This window comes from Penicillium rubens, assembly GCF_028828025.1.
Source record: "Penicillium rubens strain IBT 27055 chromosome Unknown utg000004l_segment0_segment0, whole genome shotgun sequence".
NCBI classification, from domain to species: Eukaryota; Fungi; Ascomycota; class Eurotiomycetes; order Eurotiales; family Aspergillaceae; genus Penicillium; species Penicillium rubens.
Window position 1 is genome coordinate 804233 of NW_026890602.1, and position 21665 is coordinate 825897.

A 21665-nucleotide genomic window follows, 5' to 3' on the forward strand; every position below is an offset into this window, starting at 1 on the left:
ACTTTTCTATACATCAATAATGATAATTGGAAAACATGCATATGCATATCTACAAACTTAGCACATTTTCCAGGTCACTGGAGGCAAACGAAGCGCAAGCCATTAAAAAAAGCGCTGGAAGGTCCGAGAGCCGAGAGCCCAAAGAGTTCCATCAACAGAGAAATTCAGTCATAGAACGAAAATTATTCATACCTACATACCTACCAAATTTCAACATCAACAATGGACGTCAAGATCATCACCATTTTCGGTGCCACCGGGAACCAGGGAGGTTCGGTGGCACGGTCATTGCTGAAGAATCCAGCATTTCATGTCAGGGGAATCACTCGCAATCCCGAGTCGAATGCAAGCAAAGCTCTTATCTCCCAAGGTGCTGAAATGGTCCAGGCGAATGGTCTTAGTCCCGACGAGATGAAAGCGGCCTTCCGGGGGTCCTGGGGCGTCTTTCTGAACATCAACTCAGATGACAAGGTTCGTCTTTAGCTTGCAAGCCCTGATGGAAACATACTAAATATATCACTACCGAAGGCGTTCACCAACCCAGAGAGCCCAACTGAGTTTGACATGGGTAAAATCATCGTGGATGCTGCGGCATCCGCGGGAGTGCAACATTTCGTGTTTAGCTCTGGTCCTCCATGCTCAGAGATGACCAATGGCAAGGTGTCGATGAAAGCTATGGACAGTGAGTTATGATTTATCCCTTCCTTTTTCCCTGCCAGACTTTTACTAATACTCTTCTAGTGAAGTACAAGACCGAGCAGTACCTCCGAAATCTCGGAGTTTTCAAGTCGGTGCTTCCACTTGGTCCAGGGTGGTTTTTGGAAAACTTCCTTAGCAAAGAAGTGGCGCCTGTTTTTGGAGGATTTCCCTATTTCCCAAATGACGCGGGACTTCTGGTTTTCTCTACTCCCTGTTGGGGTGGGAAGGAAGATGTGCCCTGGCTGAGTATCTCCGACGATTTTGGAGACATTGTGCAGGGTGCCTTGCTGGATCCAGAGACCTGGAATGGCCATTTCATACATGGACTCAGTGACGTCCGGAGCTTCAAAGAGCTTACCGGGGACTTCCAAGAAGTCACCTCGCGCAGGGCAACTTGGTCCCCTATCCAGCCTTCCTGGGAGGAATTCCAGACACATGGGATTCACGAACTGGAAGATGTGAAACTCATGTTTGGCTTTACGCAACTAACTGGCGGCAAATACTTCGGTACCACTACGGAATCTCACACCGCTAGTAAATTGAAGAAAGCAACAGCCGTGGCGTTGGGGTATCCGGAGGACAAACACGGTCTGGTGACCGTAAAGCAATGGTTCGCAACTCGATTCGGAAATGCCACTTTGTGCAAGGACAATGGAATCACTGAGTAAGATAGGGTACGGAGTACCAGAATCAATGCGGAGCCCTCGGCTTGGATAATTTACAATATTTCGTTGGATTTACGTTGCTTAGTTCTCTATATACCCTCCTGCGGTGCCTTATATCCAGTAACCGAAGGACCTTTACTACGGGGATACTTTCCGGGAAATGGGTTACAAGAAGTAGCCATATGCAGGAAAGAGTAATCAACACTAGAGAGAACTATAGAATTGTCGAGCTGCCTAGAAACTGTATACGCGATGATCAGCGCAATACGAAGGGATGGTCCCATAATACCTCAGCTCACAGCTCCACAGGGCGTAATAATACATATCAGTAGGCATATTGATCGAATTCAAATATCTAGAACAGAAGAGCTGAGGTGATATATGCACCCAGCAAAGTCAATTAACAGGCTTGCATGGCGCATGCAGGTGGAGAAGACCACATCCGTGAAATGTGATGGGAAATATAGTGCGAGGAGAAGCTGGGTGACCCGCACGGAAGTTTGTCCATACATTTACTGACGTATTAGTTGCCTTCATTTCTATCGGAGTACTCCGTACTGAGTACAGCAATGAACGTGTGGAGCTGCATCTATCAAGTCCCTCAAGTGGGTATAAATATATCGCGCATGAAGAACGACTGCTAGCATTTTCAGAGCCTCGCGCATCGATTCTACGCCAATAAGATGCAGTACCTATATAGTTTCAGATTGTGGGACTCAGACTCATCATTTTCCATTTTGGAGAACAATGGCTGGCTGAGCTGATAATGCAGGCTTTTCAGTTTACGTACTGCAGCTATTGACAAACTTTAGCTGATTCTACTGAGCTCAGCTGCTCCATGCAGTGTTGCCTCGGTTCTGATACAGAATATTAAGGAAATAAAACATATACAACATAGACATATAAAATTCAAGGATTTTGGCGCATCACGTCTTCTATTATCAAAGTCACACCATATTCTTAATCTTTTATACCAATGCCTTCCGAAGTTCTGTCGTATCCGGAAGAATACGACCTGGTAGTACACCAGGGCCGTGGACTTGGTCAGCTCTTCGAGACCAAAGCGAGGCAATCACTCGATTCTGTGGCGTTGATTGACGGCGGAATTACGCTCACCTACGAAGAATTACACCTCCAAGCTCTACAAATCTCCCAGAAACTGTTCAAAAACAACCTGCAGATTGAGGAGCCCGTCGGAATAATTTTGCAGCATGGCTGGGCAGATGTTGTGGCTCAGATGGCAATCATCTACGCTGGAGGAAGTTGTGCGCCGATGGACCCAGCATTACCAGACGTGCAAATCGAGGGTCGCCTAGACAAACTTGGAGCCCGCTACGTATTGGTTGACCGGGCGAACATGAGCCGAGAGATTCATTTTCAGCAAATCAATTTGGATGATTATCCAATTTGGACACCCGAAGATGCCTGGGAAGCAGAAAAAGAGCTCCCGGTCATCACCTCACTCGAACATCGAACACATTTGATTCACACATCGGGCACAACAAGCGAGCCAAAGGCGGTCCAGATTGCTGCTCGCTCAATCTTGCAGGTTGTATATCATGCACCATTTGAGCCTATCGATTCTTCGGATACTGTTGCTCATGTTAATAACACGAGTTTCGATGTGTCGCTGTTTGACATATGGGTGCCTCTCTTACGTGGAGCCCGGATTGCTGTCTTGAGCAAGGTCATCTTACTGGACCTTCCAGCAATGGCAGCGGCAATTAAGGAGAATGATATTACAATCATGGCCACGACAACCGCCCTCTTGAACCTCGCGGCTTCGACTTATCCGCGTGCATTTTCACAACTCAAGATATGTTTCATTGGAGGAGAAGCCGCGAACGTGGCTGCTATTGAGAAGATCATGCAGCAAGGTCCGCCGCAAAATCTGATCAATGCGTACGGCCCAACAGAATGTTGCATCTTTTGCCTCGCTCATAAAGTCACACCGGAGGACGTACAGCGCGGCAGTGTCAGTATTGGTAAGCCAATTGGCAGAACTATTGCTCGCATCTGTGATGAAACTGGAGCACCTGTTTCGGATGGAGAGGAAGGAGAACTATGGATTGGCGGAGCTGGCGTGTCTCCTGGATACGTTAATCGACCCGAAAAGAATGAGTCAGCTTTCGTCTACTTGCCGAACGAGAAGAAAGCCCAAAGATTCTATCGCACGGGAGACAGAGTCAAGAGGCGCCCTGATGGGCAGATCGATTATGTGGGACGACAGGATCATCAAGTCAAGGTCCGCGGGTATCGCATTGAGCTCGAAGCTGTTGAGACCGCAATGCTCCAAACTGGGCAGTTCTCCGAGGCCGTGGCATTGAAGGTAGAAGCAGGTGGTGATGCAGGCTCTATTCTTGTTGCATTTGCTGTGGCAACCTCAACTAAGCCCCGTGCAATGGTCAGTGCCATTGGTTCACTGAAGAATATGCTTCCTGACTACATGGTCCCGCAAATTGAGTTAGTATCGAAAATGCCCCTCAACAGTCACGCAAAGATTGACCGCAAATATCTTGTCAATTTGTACCGTGAGCGGTGGGCAAGTTCCAACACTCTCTCGACCAAGCAAATCAACACTGGAAGTACCCAGCAGCAACTGGCAAGCCTTTGGGTAAATATACTTGGGCTCTCATATCTGCCGCAAGATCCCGATACTGATTTCTTCAAACTTGGGGCGACATCCCTCCAAGCATCGCTTCTCATCAGCCAAATCCGAAAGAACCTGGGAGCAGATGTCTCACTTCTCACGCTCTACGACCACTCCAACCTCGGCGATCTGGCAACAACTATTGAAAAGTCGCAAGATCGCATCGCCGAAACTGTTCGCCATGAGGAGAATACCTGGATCGAAGACACCCATGTCGCGGATGACCTTGCTCCTCCATCAGGACCTGCCCCTGACTGGCGCCGGGATACGGAAGGTCGTGTGTTTTTCACAGGAGGCACTGGCTTTGTAGGTGCTTTCCTTCTGGCCGACCTCCTTCGCACTCGCGAGGTACATCAAGTGGGATGCTTGGTGCGTGCTGCAAATCCGACGATAGGTCTCGAGCGTATCAAACGAGCAATGGGAAAATACGGCCAGTGGGAGGAACGCTTCGTTGATAAATTGCTGGTCCTCTGTGGGACATTGGAAGATGTTTACCTCGGTCTCGGTTATGAGCGTTTCCACGAAATTGCGAGCTGGTCGAGTGTTATTTTCCACCTCGGCGCCCGTGTCAACTACACTCAGCCATACTCCCTTCATCGCCCTGCCAACGTCATTGGCACGAGAAATATTCTGCGACTCGCATGTGCGGGGGTCGCACCAAAGCAGTCCACTATGTCTCCAGCATCTCCTGCTTTGGCCCAACCGGATTCGTGACGGGAACTAAAGTGATCAATGAGGATGAGCCCCTTCTCAAGCATGTTAAGGCACTTACCTATGACCACGGGTATGCCCAATCTCAATGGGTCGCCGAAACCCTGCTGAGGCGTGTGATGGACCGCAATTTCCCCATTGCCATCTACCGCCCCGGTTTCATCACTGGTCACAGTAAAACTGGAGCCTGCAATCCGGATGACTTTTTCAGTCGCCTGATTCATTCTTGTGCTGAAATGGGTTGTTACCCTCTACTCCCAAATCAAAGGAAGGAATTTGTTCCGGTTGACTATGTCAATGCCACGATTCTACACATCGCCTCGTCCGCATCGTCTTCACTGGGTCACGCCTACCATATCGTTCCGCCTAGTCGCAATTCGTCGATCGACATGAATGAGACAATGGACCTCGTCGGATCTGCATCTGGATCTACCATCAAGGGGGTTCCGTATCAAGAGTGGATAGACATTCTAGCTGAGAAATCCCCCGCCAGACTGCAGCCGCTTCAGCCCATGCTCGCTGAAAAAGCGCACCAGGGGTTGACCAGGTGGGAGCTATATGAGAATATGCCTGTGTATGACACCACAAACACAGATCGTATGTTGGATACTTTAGAAGGCGGTCTTGAGTTTCCGGTCCTCGATCGAGGACTCATGGACAAGTATGTGTCATACCTCTCGATGCAGGTATAATAGATTATACTTATCACACTTCCCTCAAGCATCTATACCAGAAAATTCCATTATGCGTTTCGTGCTATAGCTCGTGTTCCCCGCTTGATTGGAAGCCGGCGGGCTGTGAATTTTGCATGAAGTGCTCGGTCCCAAATTTCTCAGTCATTGTAAATCCATCGAGGGATCCTTGGTGGTTAGTAGAGTCTTCGGACAAGGAGTTCTGCGCCTTTCTTGAGGACTTCCTTGGACATGGTATTGTTAGACCGGGCCTGAGTATCCTTGATTGCAGGGAATGTATTGTAGCGATATCATCCACAAAGCCTTGAATCTTCTGAATCTCGTCCACTCTGTTTGGTTCCTCAGAAGTCGGTAGTAATTGGTATGTGTCACGGAGTCCGTTCGTGGTCGCCTCGTGAATTGGAGTAGTTCTAGGAGCGAGAGGCCGGTAGATCTTTACCCCAACCACATTTCACGGAGCGATGGGTGGTAACAGATGATGTCTAAGTATCGAAAACGCTCGGCAAAGCTCGAAATTCTGACGTGTCGCCTAAAAGAGAGAGAAAGCGAGGAGAGCTACTGCTATTTCCAGGTGCAATCAATCACCCATAGATGCCTGATAGATCAGAAATATACGGCCTCGAACCTGCCTCTTCACTTTGCGCATGCAAAAAATGATACACGCAGGGTATCTTATCCAAAAAGAATCTCACGATACTCCGATAGGGGGAATCGAACCCCCGGCTGCCGTGTGAGAGACGGCGATGTTAGCCACTACACCATATCGGAGGGGATTGCTCTCTTAACTTTATTCTGACCCCTTCAGCTCAATGCTCTTTGTTCCTGTGCGTTCCTGTGTGTGGTTGGTTCTATATAATCCCTTCTATAGCCCCTTCAAATTGTCGCTGTTTTTCGCCCGCCCACATTTCCTTTGTTGAGAGCAATATTGTATACTAGTGGTACAATCGCACCATAGGAGCTTTAACACCCTTCTATCGAAGAGAGGGTTGATTTTTTTTGAACGTAGGTTACGGTTGAAGATATATTGGTGGTGTAGGAGAGGCTTGGCTACCATCGATACCTTCTTGGCGTGAATCGGAGAAAAAAAAGTACCCGGATTAGCGTCATTCGAGTGGCTCACTACGGCAGCCGGAATGGGCCAATGCCAACAATGCTAGACCCACACCATGTGGTAGCTTGGCACGATGTCGATGGAAGTTATCACCACATACGATCCACAGGGAGCAAAAGAGAGGGCCAGAGCAAGGATAGAAATTATTGGATAGTTTAGAGCTATTAAGGGAGGACGAAGCAGGATGCCTAGAGAAGTGATAGCTACCATTTGATCACATGACCATCCACGTTATGACTTATATATAGTTGTGTTCACTTGTTTTCACACTTTCTTACTACTGACGGCTTTTTCAATTCGAAAGCAGAGAGCGCTGGTTTCCGAAGCCGCTCGAGTTGGGAAAGGTGGCGCTCAATTTCAAATTTATCCTGAGACCTCAGCGAACAATCAATCGGCTAACTAACCCTTACTCTGTTCACTTTTGACCAAAATTACGAACTCCCTGGTATTACTAGGTTGGGCAGAACAGGAGTATTCGATCGGAACATTGAAGGAAGAACCTCAATAGAAGATATTGGGGTTAGATAAATGCTGGTGATGAGCAACTAATGCCATCTAACACCAACCTTTCGTTTCGGATACACGCAGTAATAAACAGCAAAAGTAGCCAAAGTTTGCTTGGCTACTGCCCGCTTGGGAAATTAAATCTATCTGGGAATTGAAGTTGGGAATCTCCATTTTATACCGGCAAATTAAAGGCGAACTGAAGTCAAAGTCGGAATATATATATCCACGTGATGTCGTTTCCTCTTCGATGGCCGTTCGGGAGATCATTTATCCTGCTTTTTCATCACGTCGCGCACTGCAGTTATTCCTATTACACTATCCACCAAATCCTAACCCGACCTAGATCGTTTTTTTGTTGAGCATATCCTCGGTATCTGTGCATGTCTATTGGCCTTCAACCCGAAGCAAATCTTGACATGCGACATCGACCTTGTTGGACCCAACTAATTCCAAGCCGCCCCGCGGTTTAAGCAATGCCATATCTTTGTGATTGATCAGATTGTCAATCGTTTAATTCAAATTGAACTTCTCCCGATGTCCACAAACCCATTGAATAATACAAGTGCACATAAAGGTACCTAGGTGACACCAGCTATTTTTCAGGCATAAGCTTACCTGGATAAGACTGCCCAAGCTGCACGAGGAGGCGCATAAATTGCGACCGAACTTTACCAGAATGCAGAAAATGCATTTCTCGAGGGCTGCGATGCCCCGGCTATGGAATCGTTCTGAAATGGGGCAACGGTGTCGCCAGTAGGGGCAAATTGACAGGAAGAATGCTACCAGTTCGGGAATCCGCCGGTGTGAATTCCAACATTCCTGAAGATCGTCGGAATGATTCCACGAATCAAATTCCAGCCCTTGAGGAGAACCCCGCATCAATTGATCGTGGTTTAGGGCTGAATATCAACCCCGCGACGTTAGAATTGATGCAGCATTTTCAACAAAACATTGCAAGGAAGCTTGCTTGGGTAGACGGCCCAACGAATCCATGGCGACAAGTTATCATTCCTCTCGCTTGGATGTCACCAACAGTCCTTTGTGCTGTGCTGTCTCTGTCATCCGAAGACCTTGCATTCAAATATGCACACGATCACCCTCGACAGAACGATCTACAAAGCATCTCACTTCGATTTCGAAATAACGCCTTAGCCTTACTGGCAAGGCAGATCAGCTCGCTGAGAGAGCGGGAGACACCACAAATTGAAAACCTCGACCCGAACGAGATCAGCTATACTCTCGCCTCAATGCTCCTACTATACAACGTCGAACTTCTTAACGCAGAGCCTATCAAGTGGCGAATGCACTTACACGCAGCTCGAATTATCGTCCAATGGAGAGAACAGGCTTCTTCTTGCGCGTCACTCAACGAAATCGACACATTCCTTTTCTACGAACATTACTACGCTAGTGTCTTTGCGGGACTCACAACATTTGATCCAGCGGATGAGTTCACAGGGGAACAGTTTGAGAACTCCAACGATATCACCATCTTCAGTGACTTTGTGCGTGTCATTCATCGAGTGACACGAATTGAACGAGTTGCATATGATCAAGGGTCTTCTGTAGACCCAACCCAGATAGAGAACATTATTGGCGAAGTGGATGCAGCAAGGCAGAGGATGGCACAATTAGGCCAAAAAATGCATCTACAGGGGTGCCATGCCCAAGACTTCCAGCATCTCGTTTACATCTTTTACCACGCAAGCCTGATATACAGCTATCAGGTATTGAAAAACGACTCATCGGGTGATTCCAATATTCGAGCTTCCCGAGACTCGATCTTGGATCATTTGTACTCTCTCTCAAACAGGGAAACATTCGCCCATGATCTTGTCTGGCCTCTGTTCATCCTGGGGACTGAGTGCAGAGGACTTCCGATAATGCAAGAGATGGTATCTCGGGAAATGGAAGCTGTCATGGAAGTCAGCGGCGTACTCGATCGACGCAAGGTTTTGTTCTTCCTCCAGCATTACTGGTCACTCGATCTGGATCGCAGTGTCACATGGTTTTATCTTTTGAGGGAGATGATGCCTGGTAAAATGATGTTGATTTTGTAGAAAGAAACAGACTTACATCCTACGATCAGCATGAAATCCCATTCCAACTCGATTCCTGGCCAATTCTTATCTAGTCGTACAACGTTTACTGCTCTTAAAAAAGTCCAAAAAATCCTCTGACCCGGGATCGAACCAGGGACCTCAAGATAACAAGTTCCATGAGAACACGTCAATTACAGTCTTGCGCTCTTCCAGCTGAGCTATCAGAGGAATTGATGTGATCTAGCTGACGATTAGAGACTCATCAACTAATTGCTAATTGCCGGAAGTTGAGCAATTTCACTGTGAATTTCTTATCAGTGTAATCGGAACGTTAGGAATTGGCATGTGAAACCGGAGATTTTCGTTGAACTATTTTAGTTGTTTTCCTGTTCGTTTGATCCCAGTTTATTTTTTCAAAAACGTATAGGCTTACATATGGGAAATAATTAACTGTCAACTTCAACTTCAAACACCGCAGTGCCAATGGAGTACTCGGGACTCGCTATTTTCCCCATCCCGGCATCCATTCGGCGTCGATTGCCCCGCCTATATTCGTCCCGGGCCGTTCCCAAAACCACCGAATCAACCGGGGATCAGCGCCGCGGACTGGCATCTTCGTCCGAACCTCATCTGCTATGTCACAGCCAATTCTCGGCGTCAGTAACACCCGAGCTCCAGAGACCTTCCACTGCCAGCGATGACTTGGACTCGTTCGACTCTGGTTCCGTGGGATCAGATAGTCTTCGGGAGGATATATCCCCGGCGAAATACGAGACCGAGTCTGGGCTGCGGTGGAATCGAGTCGTACCTGGTGAGTACTGAGCCCTAAGTCCTCTTGGGTTTGTTATAAAATATTTCTTGCACACCTTCCACTGACTTTGTGAAGCGTTCAATCTTCTCCGCAATGCGGGATATGAAGCCCAGCAGCCGCACCCTGATGCCCGTCTGGCTCGGTCTTTATATATCAACGCTTTGGTCTACCTTCTCGATGCTTTGCCTCCCGATCTAACTACGGAGGAAACTTCCATGCTTCAACGCCATATGCCAGAACCGGTCAAAGTTGGGTTGACGACGTATCCCCAACCGCATGGGTATATGGATGGCACGAATCGTAACGTAACCCCCCAGCCAAGATCATATCTGCATAAAGTTCTGGCCTCGACGATTGTGCAGCTGTTCATCCTATTGCGGTTCCTTCTACCATATGCAAGGGTGTTGTTGCGCCAACTATATGAGTACGAACGGACACATCGCATTACTGAGCGCATCATGACTACGACACTGGAGGCAGCTGATGGGTTGGGGAAAGGCACTGTTAATATTGGAGCTGCTGTTTGCAACTTCAACGAAGGGCGGGTTGGCGCTGCTCTCGCAAATTTCGCAGCTTGGTGGATGGAAGGTATAGCTGGAGGGATATATGAGGGGGTTGGTGAGGGGATGGTACATTTGGGTCTCTTGGGGAAAGAAGCGGATTTGGATAGACTACCTTTGCAGTCAATGAGTATGTAGATGGATCATAGACATGGTTTAGATTAGATTATGTCCTAACGAGGGCGAGACTTCATATTTATGAAGGTTGGACCACCGAGATAGATATCCAAGGCAAAAAGCTGTACTGCTCAATCTTTGGTCGCAAAATCGAGAGCTGCATGGGATAGAAGTCGTGTTGTATCGACGACCTCGACGCCGCAGTTTTGTTCCGTAAGAACAAGTGGCAGCTCGGTACAACCAAGGATGATAGCATCACAACGTGTGGCAAGCTCCTTAGCAACGCGAACCAACTCACTTGTCGTAGTTTCCAGGAAGATCCCATTAATCAATTCCTGCACAATAGCATTCATGACGATTGCCTGGTCAGTGTCGGACACATAGACAGCAGCCATGTCCCTCTTTTGTAGCGGGCCATTGTAGAGACCGTTTTTGACCGTCCACGTTGTGCCTAGGACCCCGACATTCTTGTAACCCTGTCTTTTGCAGTGATTTGCAGCTACATCGAGGATACTGAGAACAGGGATGTTTGACTGGGCCACGATGTCATTGAAGGCGACGTGCGGAGTATTGGCACTGATGATGGCAAACTCGGCGCCTGCTTTGGCGGTGCGGTTGATCGAGTCGGCTAGAAATGCTGCCAGGGACTGGTTGTCGCCGGACTTGAGTGCTTGTTTCAGATCTCCGTAGATAGGGGTATGGGTGACGATTTGAGGGTAAGCAATGCCCCGCCGCGCTGCTTCTCGTCCGATTTCTTGGTGGGCAATGACCCCGCCTTCAATGGTTGGGATGCAGATTCCGATGGTCTTCATATTGACGTTTTAAATGGGTTGGAATGGATTAAGAGGTGGGAGAAGTCGAAAAGCGTACGGGGTTTAGCCTACTTTATATATTAATGAACACTGTTCGTATGTACTGAATGCGTGAAATACACTCGGATCTTTTCAGAAGTATACATGTATCCAGCAAAAAAAAAAGCAATAGAACAGTGCCCATTGGTTCACATTTTATTGGCTAGTCATCTTGAATTTAATAAAGGCTGTCAAACTCTTGACCCATACGTATAATATTAGAACTCCCAAGCCGTTGAATGTCTGAGGTCAGATGTAGATCGGCGATAAGCAATCGATAAGGTCGTCAACCCCCGGAGCTTCCCAACCTCCCAGGTTTCCTCTGCTAAAGTAAACATGTCGACCTCCAAGCTGCCCTGCATACCTTCACTTCGAAAGCAGCAGCTCCACTTGGAATTGTGAGCCTCTTTACCCCATGCAGACCAGTCTGCATACTGACTTTCACACAGCGCGAGCTTAAGACGTGCAGCACCGCCAGGGGTTTATGTGAGCCTCGCGCCCGGGGACCCGACACTCTGGAATGGAGTGATTTTTGTTCGCTCAGGTGAATCCAAACTTATTATTTACTGTGCCACGCGTCGACTGACTCCCGTTTGTAGGCCCCTATGCTTCAGCCGTCCTCCGATTCCAACTCCGGTTCCCGGACACCTATCCCGACCTTCCTCCTCTAGTCACCTTTGCGACGGACTTGTTCCACCCATTGATCGTACCCCTCACTACATATACTTTTAGCACTGGCTCAGCAAGTGACAATCCCGTTAGCGCGACGGACGACGAACGATTACCGCCTGGTGGATTCAGTCTGCGCCATGGATTCCCTCATTGGTTTGGTAGGGCAAAGCGGAGCGGACTAGCATCGGGAAATACGTCACGGAATGTAAGCGGTAATAGTGCAGGTGCTGCGTCGACAGGACATGCGAGCTCTGCCGACCCCGTTACAGAGGGCGATGAATCGAATGCGTCAAACCCTCCAGACACTTCAGCGGCTCGTGAGGACGGCGGCGTAGAAGCACCACGTTTGGCACAAGCACCTGCTAAGGATCAATTTGCGGAACGAAGGAATGTCGTCCCAGTGTCGGAGATATTGGGTTACATTCGGTCGACGTTTGATGACGAATTGGTTTTGGATTCGCTGCCGGTTGAGGTTGCAGGGAATCCTGGAGCATGGCATGCATGGCAGGCGCATCGTCGAGGAGGGCCCCGAGGACAACTGAAACGAGGAAGCCCACAGGCTCGCCTTCCGGGGGATTGGCACTGGGATGGGATCTGGGTTAGGAGGGTGAAAGATGAGATTGAAAACTCTCATTCTGAGCCGATGCTGTTTGGAGGTGCTGCTCGTGGGGGCGTGGATGAAATGGTATGTGACCCTTGACTCCCCAGTGATGAGTTGTACTAACCACAACTTTTTCTAGATTCGGTTTTCGCGGCTGGATGATACAACCTTGAACTCAGTCAAGGAAAAGATGGCTGCGATGGCAGGGAACGGGATATAAGTGCTATTATGATACCCAAATGCTACCTACCTAGGTACTTTACCCTTTGAATGTTCCATCCGACTTGATGAAGAATTCCAGGGATGGTCCGTTCACGAGCCATGGAACTGGCATCGTCATTGCCGTCTTAGTCGTCGGCCTGGGAAGCGGCAGGAGCAAATGGCTTCGATGTTGTTTACTTCTTTCTCCTCTTCACATCAATTATATCCGAACAAAATGACCTATAAGATATCCTATGATATTAAAAGCTCAGCTTTAATTATTGCATTGATCCTTGTTCCTATTGTTGTTCTCGTCTTCGTTGTTGTCATCGCTCTTGCGTGTTCCAATTACTGGAGCATTCATTCCCTCAAAGAATCGTTCCTGTCGTGCCTGTCGTGCTTCTGTCTCAGGAAGCAGCAGAGACGCAAGAAGATCCCATCGGACTCAGAAACTTGTCCCGTCACGCCCCAATCGACTTCAGCTCGTGCGACAGAGGCTTCAGATACTCGGATCGAGTTTAACCGCCCTGTCACCAACAGAGAGCATATTTAGACCTCACGACACCATGGAGAACACACCAACTACGCCGATCACTGTGGTCAAGCGCCGGACACCATGCATCACACACATACACAGAGCCAACTCGACATCTAGCTCTCTTTCGAGTATGTCATACCCACAGATCCCTTCTCGCCGCTCGTCCCTTTCTACGAGCGTGGATTACGATTCAAGCGAGCTTGCGACATCAACCAGAACCCCATCTCTCAGTGATAGTCTTTACAATATCGATGTTGTTAAAATTCGCCAGGATCATGCTGCAGCTTCCCGGGGTATCCGCAAGACTGGCCTTGATGCGACTGCAGACCCATTTGTCGATCAGGTAATTTCTGTTATGATTTCAAGAGCCTGTCCTTACTGACCTTTTTCTTCAGACACCGTGCCGCCGTGTTGATCGTCGAAGAGGAGTCATGACTGAGAGTGGGTATCAACTAGCGCCACAACTGCTTGTTCGCTGGAGCTCCGGGTCTTATGGCTCTGTAGAGCCATGTGTCTCTTCGAAATCAGCCTCGGCTTCTGGTGCAGTGGAACCTCCAGCAAATTCGATTTCAAAGGACAAACCCAGAATGGATAGTGCCCGATCTTTATCAAACATGCTGCGCCCAGGGTCATCCGGATTACTTTGTCCGTTGGAGCTTCCTGTCGCATTTGCCACCATGAGATCCTACGCAGGTTGGCCGTGCATGGGCACAGATTCGATGTCTGTATGGACGTCAGTAAATGTAACTGCTGATGTTGAGCCTATTTCCCTGCCTGAGGTCTCGAGTCTTGCGCCCCTTGACATTATTATACTTCTGGACAACTTGTGAGTTCCATAGCCTTACTCGTAAATGGAAATAGGTTTCGCTGACAATAAAACAGGGAGCAGTTTTCTGTTAGCCTTTTGACACCAATGGTTCTGGCATCTTCTATTCTTGCTTCCAACTTGGTCGCTGAAAGTGACAGAACAGCCATAGCATGTGTTGACGGAAGTTCTAGAAATGGGTTCAAGCTATTGCTCCCGTTGGGGTTCCACTCATTCGAGACGTTGAGAACTTCTCTGAATGAATTTTCCCTCCGCCGGTTGAAGAAGAAAACGAGAAGATCCCCCGACGTGGGTAATTCTATTCGACAAGCATCTCGACTCTTTCACCCCTCTCCCCGAGCAGCATTTTGCCATCTGGTATTTATTTCTGCGTGCCCCCCAGAAAATCTGTCTATATCTGGGGTGGACAAGGCTATTGGTATTCATACAATCTCCCCTCAGCTTCGTTTCCCTCTTGGCACAGAAAACCATCCACTTGGCTGGCACATTTTCTATGATGCCGATGCAGACGATCCACGATCCTGCGAAGTCCATTTCATGCGAAGGGTCTCCAAAGTCGTTCGGCAGCTTCGTACTGGTCTCAGCCCTGGGGCCCTATCGGACTTGAACCTGTTTGTTGAGCAAGGTCACGGATGCCGGTTTGAGTCGGCAATGGAAGACTGCCATCTGGCGCGTTTACGACCAGGAGAGACATGGACGTTCAAAGTGAAAATCAGTGTGCCGATCGAGTTTTATCAGGAAACTCACTTGATTGAGCACCCCGGGCTCGAAGACTTGATCCGGCAGATCAACAGTGTTATAAAAGCATATTCTTCTGAGCCGGCTGCCCAACATGTTCTAAGCGCCCGCCTGGAGCATCAGCACTCTTTGCTACCGAGACCGCATACTATTTGCCTGGAAACCCACTGCACCATCTCGCGCACCCCCGGTGTGCCGCCCCGTCTTTCTAATGATCATCGCCAGGTCTCAGCCTTAATGTCGTATGAGCTCGATGATGATGCTATCAGTATCAGTTTGGGATCTGCAAGCGAAATCAGTTGATCAACAGTTTGCATTTGTTCTTTTGGGGTCATCACGCTATTCTTACGGGCCTTACGGTTTATTTGCTCTTGACTTGACTTATTCTTTATATTTGTACCTGTATAGGAAGGCTCTCTCTTACTCTTGCTTACTCTTGAAGTAAAGTTTCAATCGGATGCAACTCGCTATTTGACTCATGAATTGAAAATATTCCTTGTGTCGCAGACCAGTAGTAACACTGGGTATTGCACAGACCAGAAGCAGGTATAGCCAAAAAGGTCGCAATTGACATAGACGTACAGTATCAGATGCGAGGATAGACATTGCCCGCCATGCGCCATGTCTCTTTAATCAAATCCGCACATTTCTCTCCAATGCCATAAGCCGGCATCTGGGTGTGTCCTCCATGCAACGTAGGCATGACACTGCAATCAGCAACTCGCAAGCCTGAAACACCCCTGACCTGCAATTTCTCATCGAGAACAGCCATGGGATTATCCTTCTTGCCCATAGCACAAGTACCCGCCGCATGGTAACCTATTAACACGTCAGTAAATCAAAAGCCCAACCGCATCGGATACTCCCCAACTCACAAGTAGTCGCATGCTGCTTCACATACGGAACCCATTCCTCCCTCGATTTATAAGTATGATGATTCAAATTCGGCGGCCAAGACCCCTTAACAATATCCTTAGTCCCAGCACCCTGCATAACAACCTCGTTCCCAAACCGACAAGCCTCACTAAGAACCAACAGATCAAGTGGATCATCCAGATAATTACAATCAACAACCGGGTTCACTGACGCATCCGCCGATTCAAGAATCACCGAGCCACGAGACTTCGGTGCAAATAGCTCTGCAATCATGGAGAACGCGTGCTGGTTATTGATCGGGAATTGGTCGTATTGCTTCGGACCACCGTAGCACTCTGTCGTGAAGAACTCGATGTTCGGTTGCTGTGACGTGAGGCCCATGGGATCACGGCCTGGTTTGCGTGGGGCGTTCTTCCACAGAGGCTCGTCTTTTAGTCGGTCGTCGAGGCGCGCGAAGGCGAAGCTGCCGAAGGGGAAGGTGGATAGGAAGCCGGTTTTGTTCTCTTTCCATTGTGCGTAGGTTCGGTCGAAGTTGTCGCCGTGGTAGACGTGGTGGTCGGTTGTTAGGCCTTGCCTTTCGGTTTCGTAGAACATAAATACGATCTGGGGAGTGGAGGGTTAGGTGGTTCATGTTGGTATTTATTAGTGGTTGGGTAGGAATTACTGACGAGGTGGTCCATTAGGTTCTTGCCCACGCCTGGTAGATTGACCAAAGATGGAATATTATGTTGTTCGAGCTCTGCCTTGGGCCCGATGCCAGATCGAAGGAGGATTGCTGGACTGCAATAGGTGCCTGCGGAGATGATGATCTCCTTTCGAGCGTAGTAGGTCTTGGAGCCGCCATCTGAAGTCTGCGTGACTACGCCGGAAGCGCGAGTCTCGTTTGCCTGCTTGTTGAATATGATTTTGTCGACAGTGGTATCAGTCTTGATGGTGATGTTCCCACGGTGATTCTTGTTGGCGACGAAGTCTGCGCTTGTTGTCCGCAGGCCCTGGTACACCGTGCGAGGTACATGGCCACATCCCTGTGCAACATCGCCAGTGCTGAACATGTCATGATGCAAGGGCATGCCTTGCGAGACATAAGAATCCATCAAAAGCTGGGAAATTGGCGCTAGATCATGCGGCTCCGTGTGAAGCGGACCGGAGTATCCGTGACTCTCTTTGTCGGCCTGGAACCACGCCTTTGGGTGAAATGTTTCCGACTAGTCATGCTGTTAGCACATATCCATACTCGGCATTTATCGCCCTTGGGCGTGAAGTATTGCGACCTACCTTTCGCATATACTTGAAGAACTCCTCCCCACTCCACCCGTCTAGTCCCCAGTCATCATAGTCCTGCTTGTTACCACGAATGCAAAGCGTGCCATTGCACCCACTGGATCCTCCAAGGAATCGGCCACGGCTCAGCTTCACTTGGCGATTGTCAACTCCCGCCATTGGAGGAGTGACGAAGTTCCAATCGGTCTCGGCATCGAAGTTGTTTGACCACCTAATCTGTCAGTGACGAGGATTGCATCAACTAGGCTTTTGTAACTCACCCGCCGGTCATATGAACATTCTCCAGGTCCTTACTGTGCTGTCCAGCCTCCAACAGCAAGACTTTGACCTCGGGGTTTTCAGCTAGACGACCAGCAACCACACAGCCAGAGGTCCCTCCACTAACTCATGGTTAGCAAGATTATAAGCAACTCTCTGCGTAGGTATGTTACCCGCAGACAATATAATCGTAAGTACTATCAGTTCCAGAAGTCATAGTGTAGATTCCAGATCACATTTGCATAAAGATGGCAAACGAAGATCATCAAGGAAGGGCATAAGATTCAAGCTCAGCCTTTTAGACCGCACTTTTGCAATGACCGAGCCTGGGCGGAGGGGATTCCGACATATCTTCATGTTGAGGGGTAACCTTGGGCAATCTTAACTCTTTCTGTACACAATTAGAAACATATTTGTCCATCCACATACATTAGGGGGACGATCCGTTGATAAGCTAGTAGCATCTGGCATATAATTGGTCCAAATGTTGGTGTCAGACGGCTGACGCCAAAGGGTGGAGTGCGCGGAATTGGCAGTCCACTTTCCGCGTCCGAGGCCACAGTCTCCAAGCCTTATTTTTGCGGGGAGTTCAGCTTCATCTTATACGTTGTACTACATGTACTACATGTACTTTGTATACCCGAGGTCAAAAGCAGGATCGTACATGAGTCTCATGACCTATTGCGAGGCCGAGAAATTCTCCAAAGTGGGAGCCTTGTCCAGGATGGCTTTCTTTCCCCACACCGGATCCCCATCATCATCAAACTCGGCCCACTGGAAAAACGAACACCCTTCTTTTCCAGGTGCAAAGCCGGCATAGCACATCCACATGTATCTCCCTCGCGTCTCATTCTTGCGTTGTGCACACCGGAGAATGGTGTGTTCGCCGCACTTGCAACGTGGAGTGTAGCGTGGGTGTAGAGAATCGCGATACCAACGATATGTGATATTGATACGTCTGTTCCCAGAGAGCGGATGTGGAGAAATTGTTTGAGCCGGGGCGATAGAGTGTTTCCATTCCTCTTGCATCTCTGCGTGCATAATGAGGAGAGAATTGTGCGGAAGATGGATGGAGATTTGACCTTGGGCATCAGCGCGTGCAGCTGATGCGGTCTTGTTCCCTGCCGCATTTGAACCTGGAGTAGTCTTGTCCGCATCGCGATCTTCCTCCGCAGTCTCGTCGTCGTCTCGAGCTACTATACGACGGACTCGGAATTCGCGAGCCACGCCCAAGCTCAAGCTTCCTATCACTGGGTGGGGTCCGAGATAAGTCAGTTCGTCGGAGTGATATCCTACGCTTTCGGTAGGCCCGTCGTAGCAGTTTACAAATGCCGCATTGGGTTGCCACTCCTTTGGTGACTGGTACTGCAACTTCTTTCCGTCGGGATAGAAGTCTCGAATCCGTTTGTTGATCTCGCTGTTGACGGTTTTCTGTACTTGGCGTGACACTGATCGTAGCTGCGGTGTTGCCTGGCGCACATTGGACCGATATGTGCCACCGTAAGTGTATTCCGAGGTCTGTTGCCGGTGCTCTTCGGGCGTAGAGACGTACACAGCGTGCGTATGAGGACTCTGGACGGTGCGGTTGAAGAGTTGGAAGTCGTACCGAGAAAATTGTTTGGATTCATCAAGTAATTCAAGCAAGAGTGCATTTGCTTCTTTAGCGGGTAGGAAGTTGTGGATGATAGTACATGGTGTGTAAGTGGCAATATCTTCGGGCGAGTAAAGGTGTAGCGTTTTCCCCTTTTGTGGAGGCGGAAGCTTTTTCTTGCTCGCAATTTCATGCAAAGGTTTCATGCTCCCATCTTCAGCTGTTGTAAAAACATGCGACGAGAGAGATGTTTGCATGCCGAATGATGAGGCAACAGCAGCTCGCTTTTTGCCGACGGGCGTGCCTGCTGTGGGGACTTTTGCAGAGAGGAGTCCAACGACATTCTCCACGGACCCTTCGCAGGATACGAGTATATCCAATAGCTCATCCTGTTTGATAGTCGGGAAGAGAGATAGCAGTATTGCTAGCTTGGTATCAGTGTCTTCGCGGGGATCTGATGACTCGTGCTTGGCCTCGCTCAAATTTGAGAGCCGTGAACGCTTCCTGGAAATGAAAGCATCCATGCTTCGAGTCTCATTCTCTGAGGCTCTGAAAAGTGATGAATGGGCCTCGGGATGGATGCTCAAGGTCATAGATAAGCCGCATGAATCACGATAAAATGCTTATCGGCACATGATTGTCGTCGAAGTAACCAATCAGATTGCGTTTTCATAGTGCAGGTCCAGGGCCTCCCCAATTTAAAAAGGTCTTTCATGCACCTGTCTACATGTACTTATAGGAAGGTGGTGAGGTTTGCTAGTGACATATGTGTCTACGGAAAGTACTACGAAAATGTCACCTCATTGGCCCCATTTGCTCTTGCTCTACTACGGCAACTACGGTCTGTGGATTTATCTACTAAACAAGAGAAACAAATCCGAGATAGGAAGGAACGTTCGTGTATTCTTTTGTATTGGAAGAGCATTGGGGCTCCCGGGAGCGCAACCGTTGGACTCGATCTGGGAAACTCTCTCAGTCGTGTCTGACACCTGCTAATCATTGCCAACTCAGATCAAGTTGAATCCAGTACGAGGTAGGGATATTGGAGCCTCAGTACCAGACAAATCTGCTCAATCAATTCTTGCAGTTTTACTTGAACAGCCCTTCAATGACGACCGCGCTTTTTACCACCAATACACAACCTGCAGAACATGCAGAACCTTTGGAAATCAACAAACTAACATGGCATGGATACAGGCCGCATAAGCAACAATTATTATTAAGAGATATATGTGAAAATAGTGTGGAAATGATCCAAAGGGCCAGCTTGATACACTCCAATACATGCTAAAGGCTCCATTTGCCCTCTCCCAAGTACACCTTTCCCTCCCGGTGATAGTTAACCAAGCATTTCATTTGCCGAAGCCCATCAAAGACCTCTACTAACGCATCGAGTGCCACCATCGTCCACCCATGGTAACTCCCACGCTGTTCCCGAAGAGAATCAGATACACATTCCATTCCGGGTTCCGCAAGCGGGTGATCACCAATCCTCGAATCTGGGAAATTCTCCTCAACAACCTTCACCCAACATCCACCCACATTTGCATCACTCTCGGCCATCGAGGAAAGATCTAAAACACCTTTCAAGTGCGACAACGCTCCATCATCTAGCATCAAGCATATGCGCAGTCTGCTCGGGAGCTCTGTTTCTGGTAATCCGAGCGACACCTTGAACTCATGAAATATTTGTCGGATCTCTTCCACATTCATATCGGCGTACATTTCTCGCGAGTTGAAAATCTTGGTAGAATATGTGTTTGTGAGGATTTCGATTTCTTCATCGGAGCCTATCAACGTCCGACGAAAGGCCCGGGCCACGGAACTGTTCAGGTAACGCATGAACACAGGGAGAAGACGTTTGGTTTCGGGGGCATATGAGGTGCGGTAGACGATAGGGCCCCATGATAAGGTGAGAAAATCGCGTTCTGGGCCTGGCGGTAGGGACCTCAGGCCTGGCAATGATCCGAGTCGGTAGACTTCTTCTTTGAGGAATACACTGGCCGGGGATGTATACTGCTTTGGTGCTGGCGTTGGGTTATCGCCTCCCAGTGGGACTGCGACTTCCATATTGTATTGTTGTGAGCTTATCATGGCGGTTGACTTATATACTAAGAAGAGTGTATATTCCGTCAGAATTGGATCGAGCAGGCAGATTTCAGAAGAGGCCAATCATGGCGTCATTCCCATACTTTGCAGAGGCTGAGGCGAAGTATTCTGGGGTGGCTGAACTTGTACCTATCTAACATGATTGGCTCAAGTCTATGTTATTGGATGGGAAGCTGGAGTTCTTGAATGGTTCCTTATTACTGTTGCAATTAGGGCTGGAGCTGTATGGCCCCCGTTGACGTCAACGATCACGAACATCATATTATTCATCTCAACCATTGATCTACCTATGTAAATCAGGTTCATCTTGCTTGAATTGAATCTAAGCAGCAGCATTTAAGAAATGGAGTCTGTAGGAAATATGTTAGTATGAACAAATATATTGGTGGACATGCTATGTAGTGGCTTGACACTAAAATCATGAGAAAAGCTTAAGAAGACAAAGAGGAGGTGAACACCAATTAAATCAAGGTGATTTCAATATCGAAATGCAGATATACTACATTGCAGGTACAAAGTACACCAAAAGGCGAATGTGAAAGTACAGAAAAGCCGTGC

The 21665-nt window shown here is 48.5% G+C and overlaps 11 protein-coding genes across 11 annotated transcripts; 7 read left to right on the forward strand and 4 right to left on the reverse strand.

Moving 5' to 3' along the window:
• Positions 1-222: 222 nt before the first annotated feature.
• N7525_010259 (NmrA/HSCARG family protein) lies at positions 223-1367 on the forward strand (the record flags this gene model as incomplete). The annotated part of the gene is made up of 3 exons (XM_002556712.2): positions 223-471; positions 529-682; positions 742-1367. 3 exons carry the CDS (start codon positions 223-225, stop codon positions 1365-1367), a joined length of 1029 nt encoding a protein of 342 aa, XP_002556758.2.
• Positions 1368-2340: 973 nt separating this feature from the next.
• On the forward strand, positions 2341-5417 carry N7525_010260 (uncharacterized protein; the record flags this gene model as incomplete). The annotated part of the gene is made up of 2 exons (XM_061215038.1): positions 2341-4657; positions 4741-5417. The coding sequence occupies 2 exons, from the start codon at positions 2341-2343 to the stop codon at positions 5415-5417; spliced, it is 2994 nt and encodes a 997-aa protein (XP_061067550.1).
• A 2394-nt stretch (positions 5418-7811) lies between these two features.
• Positions 7812-9095, forward strand: N7525_010261 (uncharacterized protein; the record flags this gene model as incomplete). Its single annotated transcript, XM_061215039.1, has 1 exon — positions 7812-9095. One exon carries the CDS (start codon positions 7812-7814, stop codon positions 9093-9095), a length of 1284 nt encoding a protein of 427 aa, XP_061067551.1.
• A 465-nt stretch (positions 9096-9560) lies between these two features.
• N7525_010262 (uncharacterized protein) lies at positions 9561-10586 on the forward strand (the record flags this gene model as incomplete). Its single annotated transcript, XM_002556715.1, has 2 exons — positions 9561-9888; positions 9964-10586. The coding sequence occupies 2 exons, from the start codon at positions 9561-9563 to the stop codon at positions 10584-10586; spliced, it is 951 nt and encodes a 316-aa protein (XP_002556761.1).
• Positions 10587-10696: 110 nt separating this feature from the next.
• N7525_010263 (aspartate/glutamate racemase family protein) lies at positions 10697-11377 on the reverse strand (the record flags this gene model as incomplete). The annotated part of the gene is made up of 1 exon (XM_002556716.1): positions 10697-11377. One exon carries the CDS (start codon positions 11375-11377, stop codon positions 10697-10699), a length of 681 nt encoding a protein of 226 aa, XP_002556762.1.
• A 375-nt stretch (positions 11378-11752) lies between these two features.
• Positions 11753-12909, forward strand: N7525_010264 (putative ubiquitin-conjugating enzyme; the record flags this gene model as incomplete). Its single annotated transcript, XM_002556717.1, has 4 exons — positions 11753-11814; positions 11866-11960; positions 12016-12773; positions 12829-12909. 4 exons carry the CDS (start codon positions 11753-11755, stop codon positions 12907-12909), a joined length of 996 nt encoding a protein of 331 aa, XP_002556763.1.
• A 216-nt stretch (positions 12910-13125) lies between these two features.
• On the forward strand, positions 13126-13443 carry N7525_010265 (uncharacterized protein; the record flags this gene model as incomplete). Its single annotated transcript, XM_061215040.1, has 1 exon — positions 13126-13443. One exon carries the CDS (start codon positions 13126-13128, stop codon positions 13441-13443), a length of 318 nt encoding a protein of 105 aa, XP_061067552.1.
• Positions 13444-13456: 13 nt separating this feature from the next.
• Positions 13457-15295, forward strand: N7525_010266 (uncharacterized protein; the record flags this gene model as incomplete). Its single annotated transcript, XM_002556718.1, has 3 exons — positions 13457-13771; positions 13824-14254; positions 14311-15295. 3 exons carry the CDS (start codon positions 13457-13459, stop codon positions 15293-15295), a joined length of 1731 nt encoding a protein of 576 aa, XP_002556764.1.
• Positions 15296-15578: 283 nt separating this feature from the next.
• On the reverse strand, positions 15579-17624 carry N7525_010267 (GMC family oxidoreductase; the record flags this gene model as incomplete). The annotated part of the gene is made up of 6 exons (XM_002556719.1): positions 15579-15811; positions 15868-16471; positions 16537-17073; positions 17144-17360; positions 17410-17529; positions 17581-17624. The coding sequence occupies 6 exons, from the start codon at positions 17622-17624 to the stop codon at positions 15579-15581; spliced, it is 1755 nt and encodes a 584-aa protein (XP_002556765.1).
• Positions 17625-18085: 461 nt separating this feature from the next.
• Positions 18086-19522, reverse strand: N7525_010268 (putative CUE domain protein; the record flags this gene model as incomplete). The annotated part of the gene is made up of 1 exon (XM_002556720.1): positions 18086-19522. One exon carries the CDS (start codon positions 19520-19522, stop codon positions 18086-18088), a length of 1437 nt encoding a protein of 478 aa, XP_002556766.1.
• A 763-nt stretch (positions 19523-20285) lies between these two features.
• N7525_010269 (uncharacterized protein) lies at positions 20286-21068 on the reverse strand (the record flags this gene model as incomplete). The annotated part of the gene is made up of 1 exon (XM_061215041.1): positions 20286-21068. The coding sequence occupies one exon, from the start codon at positions 21066-21068 to the stop codon at positions 20286-20288; it is 783 nt and encodes a 260-aa protein (XP_061067553.1).
• Positions 21069-21665: the final 597 nt, after the last annotated feature.